Below are 16,638 nucleotides of genomic sequence, written 5' to 3'. Positions count from 1 at the left end.
TCAATGTTAGGACCATAAATACCGGCAAGCGTGACCTTATGGCCCAGTAGGGTCCCTGAGATGATGACATATCTGCCTTCTTTGTCAAAGACGGAGTGGGAGAGCACAAAAGGAACCAGCTTGTGTATACAGATAGCCACTCCCCTGGAATACCTAGTGTAGTGTGAAAAAAAATGATGCGTACCCCAACTCCTGGCTACGTGTGCAGCAGAGTCCGATGTCAAATGAGTCTCTTGCAGGAAGACTATATCAATCCTATGTCTGGCAATATAATTAAACACTTGTTTGCATTTCCTGGCGTCATTCAATCCCCTAACATTCCAGGACATTAATGACAAGTCTGAGGGGCCCACCTGCAATCCTAATCTAGCCATGGGTGACGAGTAAATGTAGGTGACCTAGGTCAGAAGCAGCTCAATACAACAATCGGAATTATGCTGACTTTGTGACACTTCCAAACAATACAAAACCAAACAATCCCCATAGCCCATCCTCCACTCAACCTCTCAGTAACCCCAAAGAGGAATACCCAGCCCATCGTGGCGGCAGGATAGTATCTAACTAACTGAACAACCGGAATGGAACCCCATCCCACCACGTCAAAAACAACAAAGTCCCCAAGCAGAAGGGCAGCCGCCATAAGGGGTGGTAACGCCCCATCCTCAGGGCAAGACCATGGTTGTAGATGCAAATAATCAATCCAATGAGACTCGAGTCAGAGAGCCAAAAAACAAAACTGCGGAGGCGGATGTGCATGCTAGAGTGCTAGTGTCAGCCCTGGCCTGAGGTGGAGAATAGATCGACGCTGTTCTGAGAGTCACCCTGCAACGGCGACTGGGCCCTGGATTCGCCCGCATTCTGGTCTTTTCTGGCTTTATACGAATGACAGAACTCCTGCACCTCCGTAGGATTGTCAAATATGCGGGCCTTGCCAGCCACCTCCACCCTCAGGCGCGCAGGGTAAAGCATGCCATACCTAAGGCCTAGATTGCGCAGAGCAGCTTTAACCCCGGTGAACTTTCGCCGCGCTTCTTGCACCATGGCAGTAAAGTCTGGGTAGAAGGAAAGTGAGTCGCCCTGCCAACGAATCTCGCCCTTTTCTCGAGCTGCGCGGAGGGCTGCGTCACGGTCCCTGAAGTTCATAATCCGTGCGATGATGGGCCGTGGCGGTAATCCCGGATTCGGTCGGGGTCCCAAAGACCGGTGGGCCCGCTCCACCACAAAGCCAGAAGTGAATTGGTCCCTGCCAAACAGTTCAATAAGAAGGTTCTCCACAAAGACGTCCATACGGCCAGTCTGGGTCGATTCCGCCACGCCTAATATGCGAACGTTGTTTCGTCGTCCACGTGCCTCCAAGTCCTCATTCTTAATGGCGACCTCTTTCAGTATCTTCTCGACGCGTTCAAGGCGTTTCAGTGATTTGGCGCCAGAGTCCTCGATGTCGGAGATGCGGGATTCAGCCACATCCAGTCTGCGGTCATGCACTTGAACCTTAGAGCCCAGATCGGCTAGTTTTTGCTCCAGAGTGTCAAACCTACCGTCGAGGTACTTGAACCCAGCCCTCATCTCAGCCATCATGGTAGCGACCAATGCGGCTGCGTTTCCTGAGGAGGGGGAGGCATGGCGTCAGATGAGGAGCCGGTTGCAGTGTCTGCAGAAAGCATGGAGGTTTTGTCAAAACTGAGTTTCCGCTGATTGAGGTCTCGTTTGCCCATTGTGGACAGGGTCTGAATGGGACAGCAGACAAGGACCTATGAGCAGGGCGTCTGTCTGAGTTTCGGGCGGGCAGGCCAACAGGAATGCGCCAAGAGGTGCGATCGCCTCTGTGGATATGGCAATTAGGAACAGCTCAGTCTGGTGGCACCGGGCGCAACTCGCGTGCAAGGAGGCAGTTATCCGTCGCTGCGTGACTGCCAGGTATCAATGTGACCCTACTGGGAGCCAGGACTCGTCCAGCGGCGGCAGCGTAATCCAAAGCCAAAATGGCCGGCCAGAGTTGCAGGTGCTGGGCCTCGCCAACAGTCGTCCCCTCTCTCCAGTGGGAATCAGGGGGGGACACCAAGGGAAGGGGGGGCCGCCCGGCCGCGCAGCAGCGCCAGCCCCCGGGGCGCCCACCGCCAATCACCCGCCCCACCCGCAGCACCCGGGTCGGAACGTCCCTCGCGCCCAGTCCGGGGTAGCCGCCACCCAAGGCCCTGGCTCCGCGTCGCCGCACAGGCCCGAAGGCCGCCGCGAGTCGCGGAGTCACGGAGACGGCGCAGCAACCCCCGGGCCAGACCCCAGCGAACAGCCCCAAGCCCCCAGCGCCACAAGAGGCCGCGAGCAGACCAGCAGCGCGCCCCCAGCGCGTCACCTACCAGAAAGCCGGGTGCAGTGAGAGCGGGCGCCGATGGGGTGGCAGCCTCGCTCCTCCGCCTGGAACACCCCTCCGGTGCCTCCGCAGCCCCAAATCCGGTGTCGGATGGCGGCGGGTCGCCGCAGCTGTGGGATGGAGCGGAGTTACGGGGTCAGGTCCGCCTCAAAGTGTCAGGATGGTGAAGGTCGGTCGCCCGGACGGCGGAGCTTCACTCGAAAGCGGCCATCTTGGTCGCCTCCGTGACCACGCCCCCCCTAACCTGTGGTTGGAGAGAATTTCCTATACCCAAACCTGGAAGAGTTTCCACCTCAACCCTGCTTTGCAGTGCCACTTCCTTCCTTTTACTATAAACCTTCCTAAAGTACCCTCTTTTACAATGGTACCAGCCTAAGAAACTGAGGGAGCAACCATCCCCCAAATCTGGATATTGATGACAATCACTCAATGCAAGTTAGTAGTCACTACAACTTGTTCGGGTCTGTTTAGTCTTATTAAACATTACATTCCCACTACAGATACTAGGCATCTACTTTTACCATTGTATTAGAAATTTGATAGAAAGTAAGAATACCTTTCAAGCAAGTTTGTACCCTTTTCTCAGACAGGGCTATAGAAAAAAAAATCACTTAATATCAGGCCTGCTCAGTGGAAAAAGTAACTTGGCCAATACAACTACAACAGCTTTGATAAATGTTACTGCGGAGATGAATGTTTTATTAATATTAAGTACGCTACACTGTTAGGTTTACAACATCGAATCCTGTGGACTTAGAAGGCAGTAAGGTTTTCTACATGACAGAGCACAATTCTTTGCCATGTTTTATTCTAAAGGCTTTAAGCCCTGGCTGCCCTTATATCATGTATGCATCAGGAAGAGGTGTCCTCAAGATGGTCTTACGACGTATATATGCATCATAAATGTGTTTGCCCCCAGGTCACAGCATCTCTTTAAAAAAAAATGTTATCAACATATTCTGGTACATTTGTGTTTGGCGCTGGGGTAGTAAGAGGGGTTGGAACCTGCCCATCGCTTCTGGCCACCAACAAACTCCCAAATGAAGTAGCCAAGTGCTAACTTACTGGCAGCCTCATTAATATGCATTGGATGTTACATGTTGCATTACACACACTCATCAATGGGACTGGAAGAGATTACCGATCAGAGTACATCTACGTCCACTGGACTGGGACAATTGATGCGGCTGGGGGGGGGAGGGCTAAGGGCAACACTTCTCTAGCCATGCAAAATGTCCCAAAACAGTTTTTATGGAGCTGTGGGGAGACAGGGAGAAAGTGAGAGAATAGAGAGGTTGGGATAATCAGGCAAGCCCTTACCCTTCCACTCACTCCACCAACAAAAGAAATGAACTAGGAGGTTGGCATTGGAAAGAGGGGGACTAGAACTATTGTAGTCCCTCCCGTTGCAATGTCTAATTCTTGGTTCAATTCTTCCTCTCACAATGCTTCTCTGTACACGAGAAGCATTATAGGAGGAAGTTTCTTATGGAGAATTGCAAATACATAAATACAAATCTGAACAGGGTCTGGCTCCAATCTGTATCATTAACACATGGGCAAAGACCTGCTGCTGCTTCTAAGTGTGAATTGGAACCCGCTAATGTATTTTACTGTTTCATTTATTCTGTTTTCAAAATATCAGAAATAAAACACTATATATATATATATATATATATATATATATATATATATATATATATATATATATATATATATATATATATATATATATATATATATATATTTAAAATACACATTTATTGTCACATGACTGTGTAAACCGAAAAAACAAATACATAAAACACAATAGATAAAAAGAAAGAAATCACATTAAATCTGATTGCCACTCTGTAGGTATAATTAGAATTCCTAGAGTTAGGAATTTCTTATATTTTTGCTCCCTAAGAACTTTCCATCTGTTTGATGAAGCACCACAAAACTTTCCAGACCTATAGCATTTTCTACATTTTGTGATGATGTAAATTGTTGTGGTGAATCGTTAATGGGGGGCAAAGATAAAATGGGGGCATTTTTCCATCAATGCTTTTTCCATAGACTATTGTACTAGATGTAGCTTCAAAATGGATGAATAGATTTTCATGAAATTTGTCAGAATTATACATTATGGTACACAGATTATCTTTTTTGGGTACTACAGGTAAGTATTTTTTAAGTTATAAGGAATTTAAACTTAGTGATATCTGTGCCCACAGTACTTTTGCAGAATTTCAGGAAACTTCACAAAACGACAGTAATACAAGTCAATATCTGATTGGATAATGATTGCCTTTAGTAAAGTTTAAGGCAGCCATGTTGTTTTAAGGCCACTATGCTAGTGGCCTGGCTTAGGCCTTAGATATAGGTAAGAATGAGGTTTTCTATGTTATATATATGTAAAAAAATAATGACATTTTCTTACATATTTATACTTTATTAAAGTGATAATAGATAGTTAACTACAATAAAAGCTATTACTTACCTATATCTGAGTCCCTAACTCAGAACACAGGCAAAGTGTAGTAAAAACAATATGGCTGCATTTTCATTTTCTAAAAACAGACATTACCTAATTATATACAGGCTTTTCATTGGCATGTAACAATGTGTACTGCAAAATTTCAGTGGTATAACGTGGCCAAAAATATAACAAAGACCTAGCTGCATTATTGCTTTGTGGTACCCTTGTGTCACGCACGGTGTTGCATGGGCAACCCAAGCTAAAGGCAGATTTACAAAGCAATGCAAGGCCACCATTCGTGGCTCTGCATTGATTGGTAAATCTGGAGAAACCCAAGGCAGCATAATTCGCTGTTTTGTGTTACTCTGCACACCATAATCAACATTACTGCTAATTTTCACATACATCTGTATGCCACTCCACTTTACGCCATTACACTATACTCCACTCCACTATAATGTATCCAGTATATGCCACTCCAATGTATACTACTCTACTATATGCAACTCCACTCATATATACACTATTCTACTCTATGTCACTCCACTCTATAACTCTCCACTGTATGCCACTAATTACCCTCATAGCTATTACACTTAACACACCTCCACTCTATGCCATTCCAGTCTACCTAACTCCACTGTACACTACTCCACTGGATGCTACTCCACTATACGCTATTACCCTCCACACCATTTCACGGTATGCCACTCCATCCTACGCTATTCCACTGTATGCCACTCCACTCTTCAACATTTCACTGTACACTATTCCACTATATGCCACTCCACTGTATGCTTCTAAGCCCTGCACCACTCCAGTGTATGGCACTCCACTCTATGCCACTTAATTCTATGCTATTCCTTCCTAAACTAATCCATTGTTCGCCAACCCACTGTATGTTATTGCACCCTACCCCACTCCACTGTATGCCACTTTAGGCTACACTACTCCACTGAATGCCACTCCACTGTACACTATTCCACAATACACTATTCCATTGTATGCCCCTCCATTGTACAACACATCATTCTACGTCACTCCAATCTACACTAATACACTATATTCAACTCCACTCTATGCTAGTCAAGGCCTGTGGTGGGCTGAAACGCGTTGCCTGGAGACTTGCACCTTGAAATAAACATCTGAGAAAGTACATTTCGGTGGTCCGTTCCATTTGTTCGAAGATTAGATGACTAACGGAATCCAGGAATATATATATATTCATCATTGCAGCCTGTGATGGGCCTCTGGAGAACCTTTCCAAATATATGGATTACTTTCTAGAGGCTCATATGAGAAATCTTAGCTCCTAGGTGCAGGACACTAGTGACTTTTTAAACAAGATTAAAGACTTGTCCTGGGACCAGAATTTGCTGCTTGTAACAATAGATGTATGTTCTCTTTATACCTGCACCAAGCATAAAGACGGTTGAGGGCTGTAGAGTATTTTTTAAACATGAGACCCATGATGTATGCTCAACATACTCGGATGCTGCTGAACATGCTATCGTTTTGTTTAGAAAATAACCACTTCCTTTTTAATGGACAATTTTACCAGCAAGTGCAAGGTGTTGCAATGGGGGCCAGTTTCTCCCCAGCTAAGCCTGCCTGTTCACGGGCTGGTGGGAGGAACTGGTCCTCTTGCGTAAGTTTGACCATGTATATACCACCAATATTGTCTCCTGGATGCGCTTTATAGATGACCTTTTTATTGTTAGGCGACGGAGTGAGAAAAGTGTGTTGAAATTCATTGATGACATTAACCAAAATGATCTTAATCTTAAATTTACTTTTAACATCAGCAAGCACTCAGTGACATTTTTAGATGTTCAGGTCTTAATAAAAAACAATGTTTTAACAACTACCCTTTTTAGAAAACCTACGGCGGCTAACACTCTTTTACACGCAACAAGTGCACATCCTCCACATTTAATAAGGAGCATCCCATATGGAGAGATGCTCCGCATTCGACGCATCTGTAGTGATCCAGAGGATGCGAAGATTAAACAATTGGAGAGTAGTGCCAGGTTTCTAGCCAGAGGGTACAGCCCCAAAATAGTGGAGGCCGCTGTGAAAAAATCCCAAGCTAGGCCACGGAAGGAGCTTCTTTTATATCGAGCTAAAATCCCCCAGGAGGCTGTGGATCACAAGGCCCAGGCGGTACGACTTATTCTGACATACTCAAAACAGGAAAAGGAATTGAGGAGCATCATAAGACATATTTGGCACTTTATCCAAGATGATCCTGTGATAGGTGACCTGATGCCCCCAAATCCCTCCATATATTTTCGGAGGTCAATGAGTATGGGCAACATGCTGGCCAGGAACAGTCAAGAGAGTTTCAGGAAGGATACATGGTTGAAAAGCAGAAAGGGATTTATAAATGTCTATCATGTAAAGCTTGTAAGTTTGGCAGTAATACCAAGACCTACACTACTCCTTTTTCCGGAACTATTAGAGAAATCAAACAACACTTGACTTGTAAAACGGAATATTCTGTTTATGTTCTGGAATGTGATTGTCACCTAAAATATGTAAATAGAAACTTGAGGTAACAGGGATAGAAAGCGGGCGCTCTGCACGGATTTGGCTCAAGTAAAAATTGACAAATCACAGTAGGTGCTCAAAAGCAAGACAGGGAAGGGCACCTCACTCCCCCCAATTTCCTGAGCAAAGCTCTGGGTATTCAAAATCAAAATTTCTCGCTGAGCACTCGAAAATGAAATATCCTTATATCAGAGTTCAACCATCAGTGATAGTAGTTACAAGTCCATTGCAAGTCCTTCAAGTCAGACACCAGAGTTCTTTAGTAAACGTAATGTAGATCCACTTTATTTTTGGTCTTCAGACTTCACAATTCTTAAGACTTCAAACTTCACAACTCATAACACAATCCACAGCCAACACATGTTTCGTTGGGCATCTGTCTCATGCCTAATCAACTTCCTCAGGGCTATTGTCAATAAATCTTCATTCCAACATTTTCTTTGTGGTAAAAGTTCTAAGGGCTGAACTATCATTAATAGCTGTTCTTATTTTCCAGTTTTAATATGAAATTCGAATATCCTGCAAGTTCAATGTGCACCTTAAAATAGTAATTATCAGATAGTGGGCTTCTAACTCTTCAACTTCTAGCTCCAAAGTATATTAGATTTCTTCTGTAACTGCTGCTCTCTAATTGAACTGTTCTGATAGTCAGACCACCAACTCTTCTTTACTGTTCTTTATTAAGAAGAAATCTAATATACTTTGGAGCTAGAAGTTGAAGAATTAGAAGCCCACTATCTGATAATTACTATTTTAAGGTGCACATTGAACTTGCAGGATATTCGAATTTCATATTAAAACTGGAAAATAAGAACAGCTATTAATGATAGTTCAGCCCTTAGAACTTTTACCACAAAGAAAATGTTGGAATGAAGATTTATTGACTATAGCCCTGAGGAAGTTGATTAGGCATGAGACATTTCCCCAACGAAACACGTGTTGGTTGTGGATTGTGTTATGAATTGTGAAGTTTGAAGTCTTAAGAATTGTGAAGTCTGAAGACCAAAAATAAAGTGGATCTACATTACGTTTACTAAAGAACTCTGGTGTCTGACTTGAAGGACTTGCAATGGACTTGTAACTACTATCACTGATGGTTGAACTCTGATATAAGGATATTTCATTTTCGAGTGCTCAGCGAGAAATTTTGAACCTAAAATATGTAGGCAGTTCAAAGCTGGCGGTACACAAGCGTATCTTGCAACATCTAAGGGCGATAACCAACAAAGATCAGAGTTACCCAGTAGCAAGACACTTTCAAGCTGCACACAATAGCAATCCTCAACGTCTATGTTATTATGCCATAGAAGCCATACCCTTGACAAAAAGAGGGGGGGACAGAGAGGCCAAACTAAGACGTTTGGAGACAAGGTACATCTTAGAGTTTGACTCTATGTCCCCCAGAGGGCTTAACGTAACAGAAGATCTTCATACGTTTTTATGAGTAAACAATAAATTGTCCCTAATATATAGATGTGTGATGGATGATCAACCAGTCAAGGAATGATTAAGATGAACTGACAGTTAAGTTCAAGAGGTACTTATGAAATTGTGTTACTCCCAGTTATAACCTGTGATTGGAATGGGTATTCCTGTACCAAATCAATTATTAAGCCATGTTTTAATTGATCAGTTTTTATATGATTGGGTAGTTTTTTATCTAACTGTCTTTTTACTGGTTGTTTTTTAGCATGGTCACTGGGTAGCTGATATTTATATAATATCTAAAATCTTTTAACACTTTTTCAACAGTTTTCCACACTTCAATTAAATTAAAATCAATAATATATTTACTTAAGATTTATTAAGTTTTTTGCACATCTGAAAAACTATAATGAACGTTTTCACATTTGCACTTTATTGACATTAGTCACTTTAAACCCTTAGGGCCCGATGTAGGTAGGCCGTTACCGATCGGTAACGGCCGAAAATACCGATTCTGGGCCCTTACCGATCGGTATACTGGCATCGAGATGTAGGGCACAAAAAAAAGTACAAATCGGAGCGAAAACCGAATCGGAATGATTACCGAATGTAAAAGAATGCGATACGTACATACCGAAAATCGGATACAGTACGAATCGGTAACACACCGAATCGGATGCAAACACCGAATCGGTGCATGTACAGAATCGGTAGTGACACCGAATCGGACATAAGCCGATTCGGTGCATGTACAGAATCGGTAGTGACACCGAATCGGACATAAGCCGATTCGGTGCATGTACCGATTCGGTAGTGACACCGAATCGGACATAAGCCGATTCGGTGCATGTACCGATTCGGTAGAGACACCGAATCGGACAGAAGCCGATTCGGTGCATGTACCGATTCGGTAGAGACACCGAATCGGACAGAAGGCAAATCGGAGAACCTACCAATTCGGTAGATTCACCGATCGGGAAAATCCCCGCTTCGGACAGATGGGGAGATGTAGGGAGACACAGAAACACCGATTTTGGCTCAAAATCGGTAGAATCCACTCGGCAATTACCATGGATTACGATCAGGTGGTAACCAACTCCAACCCATAAAAACAGCCCCAAAATGCATTGCAACTTGCAGGATGGCAGCTTTTTATGTCATAGCGAGGCGGCTACGGCTACAGCAGCAAGGAGAGAGGGAATGGCAAAGAGAGGAGCAGGTATACAGACAACGTATCACCCTGGTCATGCTGACAGATGCAGAGATCCTACAGCGGTACAGGCTGGACTCAGAGACCATCACAGACCTCATTAGGGACCTCCAACCCCTGTTGCAGCACCCCACCCCAAGGGCACACGCAATCCCTGTGCAGGTGCAGGTGCTATGCTGCCTACACCTGCTGGCGTCTGGCAGCTACCAAAGTGTAGTCGCTGTGGCAGGAGGGGTGACCCAGAGCAGCCTGTCAAGGTTCTTCCACAAGTTCCTTGATGCCATGATCCAGAGGATGGCCCACTACATTTCCTTCCCTGCAACCCAGGCAGAACTTGTACAGACCAAAGCAGACTTCTACCAGATGGCAAGATTCCCCCACATCATTGGCTGCATAGACGGCACACACATTCCGATTTGCCCACCATCTGACACAGAATACATCTACCGCAATCGGAAGTCCACTCACACCATCAACGTACAGGTGATCTGCAATGCGAAATGCACCATCACAGACCTGGTAGCAAAATTTCCGGGTAGTACCCACGACTCCTACATTTTCCAACAGAGCGGCATCTATGCACGGCTGATGGCTGGGGAATTTGGAGAAGGATACCTCCTAGGTGAGACACATCATCAGCCCCCCATAACCAAAAACAGCAAAGTGAAATACATGTATGCATGTAAGTAATTTTACCCCTTTTCCTTCTAGGCGACAGTGCATATGCCCTCCATTCATTCATTCTCACCCCCTACCTCAACCCCTCTACACCCAGCCAAAGGAGGTATAACCGTGCCCACAAAAGCACCAGGAATGTTGTGGAAAGGACATTCGGCATCTGGAAAAGCAGGTTTAGATGCCTGCACAAGAGTGGAGGTGCAAGGCAGTACACCCCCATCACCTGTTGCAAAATCATAGCTGTCTGTGCAATGTTACACAACCTTGCGGTGAAGAAGGGCACTGAGGTGGAGTTGAGTGACTACGAGGACCATGATGACGACGAAGCTGTGCCACTAACACAGCCAGCTGGGGTGTGTACGCCAAGTGATGGCAGATATAGACGTGAGGAGATAACAGCAAACTATTTCTGAGTGAGTACAAATGCACAGACAGGTGAATGGTTGTGTTGAATAAGCAATTTTTAATACTGTTGCTACACAGTTACTGCACTGATGTGCAACAAAAAAAGGTGTAATGTCAATGAAAACAAAAGTCTAGGGTCCAGGTTGCCTCACCCGCCCTTGCTAGGCTATTTCTTTGAGCGCTTTGCAGCCCCACTGTGGTGTCCCTCACCCCCTTCAGAATGACCAGCGGCATCTGCGGAGCGCCTGGTGCTCCTGCGTGGCTCTGACGCAGCGCTGGCCGGGCTGCTGCGGCTGCTGCTGTCCCCAGCATCCCCCAGGTCCAGGGCAGGATTTGCGGCAGTGTTAGAGATGATCAAGGCCTCCATTGCTGTCGTGATGCGGGCCATTCCCCTTGTCAACTCTGCGGTATTTTGTGCTAGACTAGACTCCATGTTGGCACCACGCTGACAGAGTTGTGCCGTTGCTGCAGCAAGGCGGCTCAAGGAGCGGTTCTGCACCCGGGCATCCCGCCTGCGCACCACCTCTTGCTCCTCCATTCTGCCACATAACTGTGTGATGGCAGTGGTTAGCCTGGCTAAACCTGCTACTGCCTCCTTGTTGGAATCCACAAAGGCCTGAAATCCTTTCACCATTTCCCCCATCTGCAGGTTGTGCTGCAGGAGCTGGCGTTGGCATGCCATGATGGATTTCGCCTGCTGCCTTTGGATCTTCACCATATTGCCTTCGAGGCCCCGGAACACACTGGCCTCCCGTGCTGGGTCTGCAGTGGTGGGAATGGCACGGCGCCGGGTACTGCTGCTGCCCGCCTGCTGCGTGGGCTGGGGTGCCACTGGTGGGGGTGTGGTGCTGGCCGGGGCCTGAGCCCCTGCTCCCAGGACAGGGTGTACTGGAGCCACAGTGGCAGGAGCTGGTGTAGGTGGAAAGAGCTCCCTTGTCGGGGAGTTCTCTGGGGAGAATTGCAAGGAGGGTGTGCTTTGCATTTGTGGGGAGTGAAGTGCATCAAAGTCAATTTCCAGGTCTCCCTCAATATCCAGGCCTATGGTGTTTTCCTCCTCCTCCTCGGCAGCCTGACTCGTGCTCGGCCCTGCGAGTGCAGTGGTAGATGGTGCTGCTGCCTCCTTTGGCAGTGTTTGTCCGCCTGATGGTGCCCCTAGGTACAAAGAAGCATTTGTAAATAGAGTGCCGATGTATTACAGTCAGTACAATTAAAGCATTCCACATGTCCTAGCATCTCCGTAGAATGTGTTCCACTGTTTCATGTCTTGTGATTCTGCACTGCCATATTTTGATACCTACTGCTGACTGGATGTACCATGATGCTTGTCTCTTGTATGTTGGTTACAGTACTGTGCTGGGGTTTGGCTATGCATTGTGTCTAATGGGGAGGTGTCTGGTAGGGTGTGTCCTGATGCGCATGCCTCTTACCTGTAGCTGTAGCTCTGGCTGAGCTGTCCAGGGTCCCAATTCCGGTCACGCTCTCCCTCTCAATGGTGCTGGAGACCAGTTCCTCCAGCTCGGTGAGGGGTGGCGCCGGGTTCCTGCCACCACCAGTGACTCCAGCCTGCTTCTGGATCTCTGCCATCTTCCGTTTGGTCAGGCTGCGGATGTCGTAGAAGCGCTTCTTCAGCTCATCCAGGGACCTGGGGGTGACACCCACAGCGTTGACCTTCTGACCGATATCGCTCCAGAGCCTCCTCTTGGTGCTTTCTGGCACATTGAGGGACAGCTTTCCGAATAGCTGCCGGTGCACCCTCACCACCTCCTCAACCAACACCTGCAGCTCGGTGCTGCTGAACTTAGGCTTCCTCTTCTGGCTGGACTTCTGGCTCTCACTCTGGTTTGCCATCTTGCTCTGAACAGTTCACTACCTCCTACTCCCACTGCTGCTAACTGTGACTGCTCAGCTCAGGCTGGCTCTCCAGAAAGTTCTTAATTGGCTGCACCTGCCAGGGTTGCCACTCCCTGTTTGGGAGGGGGAGGGGGAGCCACCTCATTGGCTGAAGCGGCTTTTACCGAATCGGCTATCTCCAAATCGGATATTACCGATTCGGTAAAATCCGAATCATTATCATCCGATTCGGAGATAGCCGATTCGGTTTCTTCAATGCATTCCTATGGGCTTTTTGGCCATGGGTGTGTTTTCATACCTCCGATTCGGTAATTGCCAAATCTGATTTTTCCGACTCGGCTAATTCCGATTCGGTGGTAGCCGATTCGGCTAGTTCCGAATCGGTGGTAGGCGATTCGGTACTTTCCGATTCGGTCCATGCAGATTCGGTACGTACCGATTCACATTACCGATGCCGACCGATTCCCTATTATTTCGCTGTTTGTTTCCTACATCTCGTTTTCCGATTTCAGAATACCGATTCGGCCCGCCTCGGTATTTTGGAATCGGAAATTCCCTTTTACCTACATCGGGCCCTTAGTACTTTAGCACGAAACCACTTTGAAAACCTTCATTAAGTTACCAAATATCAACTGGAATTTTGTCAGAAGCATACTAATAGCATTATGCTACTAACTGGAATTATGCTTTTATGGCAATTGTTGTAGTAATGACGAAAATAGGAGTCATACGCTTTAACAAATTAGATTTGATGATAATTAATTTTCAATTTGGCATTGGGTTGCTGCTGGGGTAAGGTAATTAGAGGTATCTTTTGGACTATGATTCCGCACATACTATGGGGCCTATTACGATTGCGGATTTCCCGCATCATCCGGGCTGGCGGAAGCCACCGCTGGCCCGGAGGATGCGGGAAAACCGCCGCGGAGGCTTGAAAGACCCACCGCCAAATTAGGATGGCTGGTGGGTCTTGCAATCTGTCCTCCGCTTTTCCGCCGCGGTTGCCTTCCGACCACGGCGGAAAAGCATTAACATGGCTGGCGGTGTCTATCAGACACCGCCAGCCATATTAGGATGGAGTAGAAAGTATGCTTTTCCACTGCGGCTTTTCCGCCGTGGAAAAGCATACGGACCTTCACTTCGGGGGCCCGTTGCGGGCTCCCTGGGTGAAGGGGGGCTGGGGGGTGCATATGGGGGGTACCTATGGTACCCCCCTGCATTTGCGTGAACAAAGCGGCAGGCACCGCGCGGTGCCTGCTGCTTTGTGCACGCAAAGGCCGTGCATGCATTTTTAACATTGCGGCGGGTGCAGCTTGAAGCTGCACCCGCTGCAATGTTAAAGATAAAGGATGTGACCGCCACCCTGGCGGTCACATCCTAATCTGCACGGAGGGACCGTCGCTGCCCCTGCGGACGGTCCCTCCTGCTCTATGGTGGTGGACGGACTCAGGTCCGTCCGCCATCATAATCGGCCCCTGAGTTTGGATGTATTAGAACTGTCTGGCCAATGCAGAAGAAAATGTTTTTAAATTTTCTTCCACGTTTAAGGGGAGCACAATTTAGTTATGTGCAATTAAGTTTTTGACATTCGTTTGAACAGAAGCAACAAGGTTATGAATGCATTTATGCCAAGATAACTTTAAATGTAGTGTGAAAAATAGATGATTTAACATCAATAAGCATTTAAGCTGATATATCTGTTTGTACAAACTGCCTCCTAAAACATGATGCAGTTCTTGACATGACCACAATGTGTATTGGTACACAAAATATTTCTTTTATGTCCATTACTGATAACAGGCATAGCACTTTAAAAATGGGGTCATTCACTAAGCACAGTCATGTGATCAAGGCCGCTTGGACGGCCGAAACGCGTCGTGACTACAAGCTGAAAATAAAATAAGGCTGGCTCACTAAGAAGGTGTACGCTTGTCATTCTGCGTTAAGTGGAGGAGTATTGTTGCAAGTTTGAATAATATATATATATTTTTTTTCTTAACTGAAACAAAAATCTATCTCTTTCTAGCATATACAAATCCTATTGAATGGAAATGTTCGGTAATTCAGAAGATGCTTTCCTTATCACAACGCAATTTTAAAATTCCTTATACTTTAAAAAAGAACAAAAAAGACAACATTTCTACATGGCAAATGCAACAGCCAACACAGATAACAGGTTGACACAGGTTTATTTTGTAAAAAGCGAACATATTTTTACTAAGCAAAAATTATGACAGTGAATGTATTCAAGAAGTAAACTGAATAAAGTGACATATGTACTATCATTAGTGCTTGCGATTACCAAATAGCAAATTTTTGCAATTCGCTATTTAGGAAATCACAACCACTAATATAATAAAGGGTCTTTACATTTTTTGTGATTCCTAGTGGGTCGCAAATAGACCTACTCCATGAATATTAACGAAGAAGGTATCAGTTTGCAGCCTATTGGGAATGGCAAAAATCACCATGTCTGTGATTGCTTTTAAAGAAAGCAATCCTATGTTTTTTGAAATGCAGTTTGTTTTCCACAAAGGACAATAGGATGCGTTTCAAACAAAAAATGAAATGCTTCCTTTTCATTGTTTAAGAGTAGGCAGGATTTGTGGGACCATTGCCTGCTATTAAAAAATATTTTTTCAACCATTCTCAAATCGGAAGTGGTCCCTTGGAGACCCCTTCCCATTTGAGAATGGGTATAAAAGTGAATGTTTTGCAAGCACATTTCGGTCACAAAATATGTGTACAAACCAATGCGAAACAGTATTTGGAAGGGATGCCCTAAACATGCCCCTTCCAACTATCAAACACAGACACAAAGTGCGATTTAGTAGCATGTTAACAAATTGTAATTTACGTTTTGTACATTTGTAAAAGCATTTTGGTGGTCAGAAACGACCTGATCAGACATTTCCAACCGCAAAAATGCTTTGCACATGTGGCCCCTAGTTATTGCAGGGGTTTTCTCCTACCATTCCGCTTATGCAATGCTGGTGGCGAAAAGGCTTGAGACTGTGCTTCTGTTCTGGATGGTTGTGCAGGTTGTGGAGGTGGTGGAGGTGGTGAAGGTGATGCATGTGGTAGAGGTAGCACAGGGGGTGCAGGTGTCTGTGCATCATTTCCTGCAGGCTTTAGCCATGATGATTGATAATGGCATTTTTTGACTGTCACCTCAATCATCTTCATAGTCAAGGTGTGCTGTTTTGCACTTCCAACCCTAAAAGTTCTTAGATATTCTTGGTGCATCTTTGTCATATCTTGGTAGCATTTCATAATATTAACACTCACTGGTCTGTTTGTCAATCACCTGCTGTCTGTCCATCACTTGAAGGAGAGTCCTTTAAGTGAGCCTGCAATCGCATGCAGATTAGCCCCCATAGGATGAATATTCAGCTGAACATCACTCTGTTGCAGGAAATACTGATCCTCCAGTGGCCGGCATGGGCGCATGCCAACATGTACCCCTAAGTTTGACCATCTCACATGACCTACGAATTGACCAGCAGAGAGAGAAGTGGTGTCTAATAGATTCAGTGGAGAAGATTCATGAATGGGAATGCCTGTTCCTCACCAAGGGAGTACTCGTTCCTAGGTGATTGAGAGAAAACTGGAGATGCACCTTCATAGGAGTAGTGTGTAAGAGATTGTACAGAGAGACCTGTATTGTGAGGGCTGTGTGGAGGTGAC

General features: G+C 45.8%; 1 protein-coding gene across 1 annotated transcript; it reads right to left on the bottom strand.

Annotated features, from left to right (window-relative positions):
- Positions 1 to 1,574: 1,574 nt before the first annotated feature.
- Positions 1,575 to 12,948, bottom strand: LOC144769364 (uncharacterized). The gene is made up of 3 exons (XM_078653415.1): positions 12,528 to 12,948; positions 11,690 to 12,252; positions 1,575 to 1,727 (listed from the first exon to the last, which is right to left on the bottom strand). Exons 1-3 carry the CDS (start codon positions 12,946 to 12,948, stop codon positions 1,575 to 1,577), a joined length of 1,137 nt encoding a protein of 378 aa, XP_078509541.1.
- Positions 12,949 to 16,638: the final 3,690 nt, after the last annotated feature.

The sequence above is a fragment of the Lissotriton helveticus genome, chromosome 7, assembly GCF_964261635.1.
Source record: "Lissotriton helveticus chromosome 7, aLisHel1.1, whole genome shotgun sequence".
NCBI lineage: Eukaryota > Metazoa > Chordata > Amphibia > Caudata > Salamandridae > Lissotriton > Lissotriton helveticus.
The sequence above is the reverse complement of the archived record's forward strand: the minus strand, read 5'-3'. Positions and strand labels throughout refer to the sequence as shown.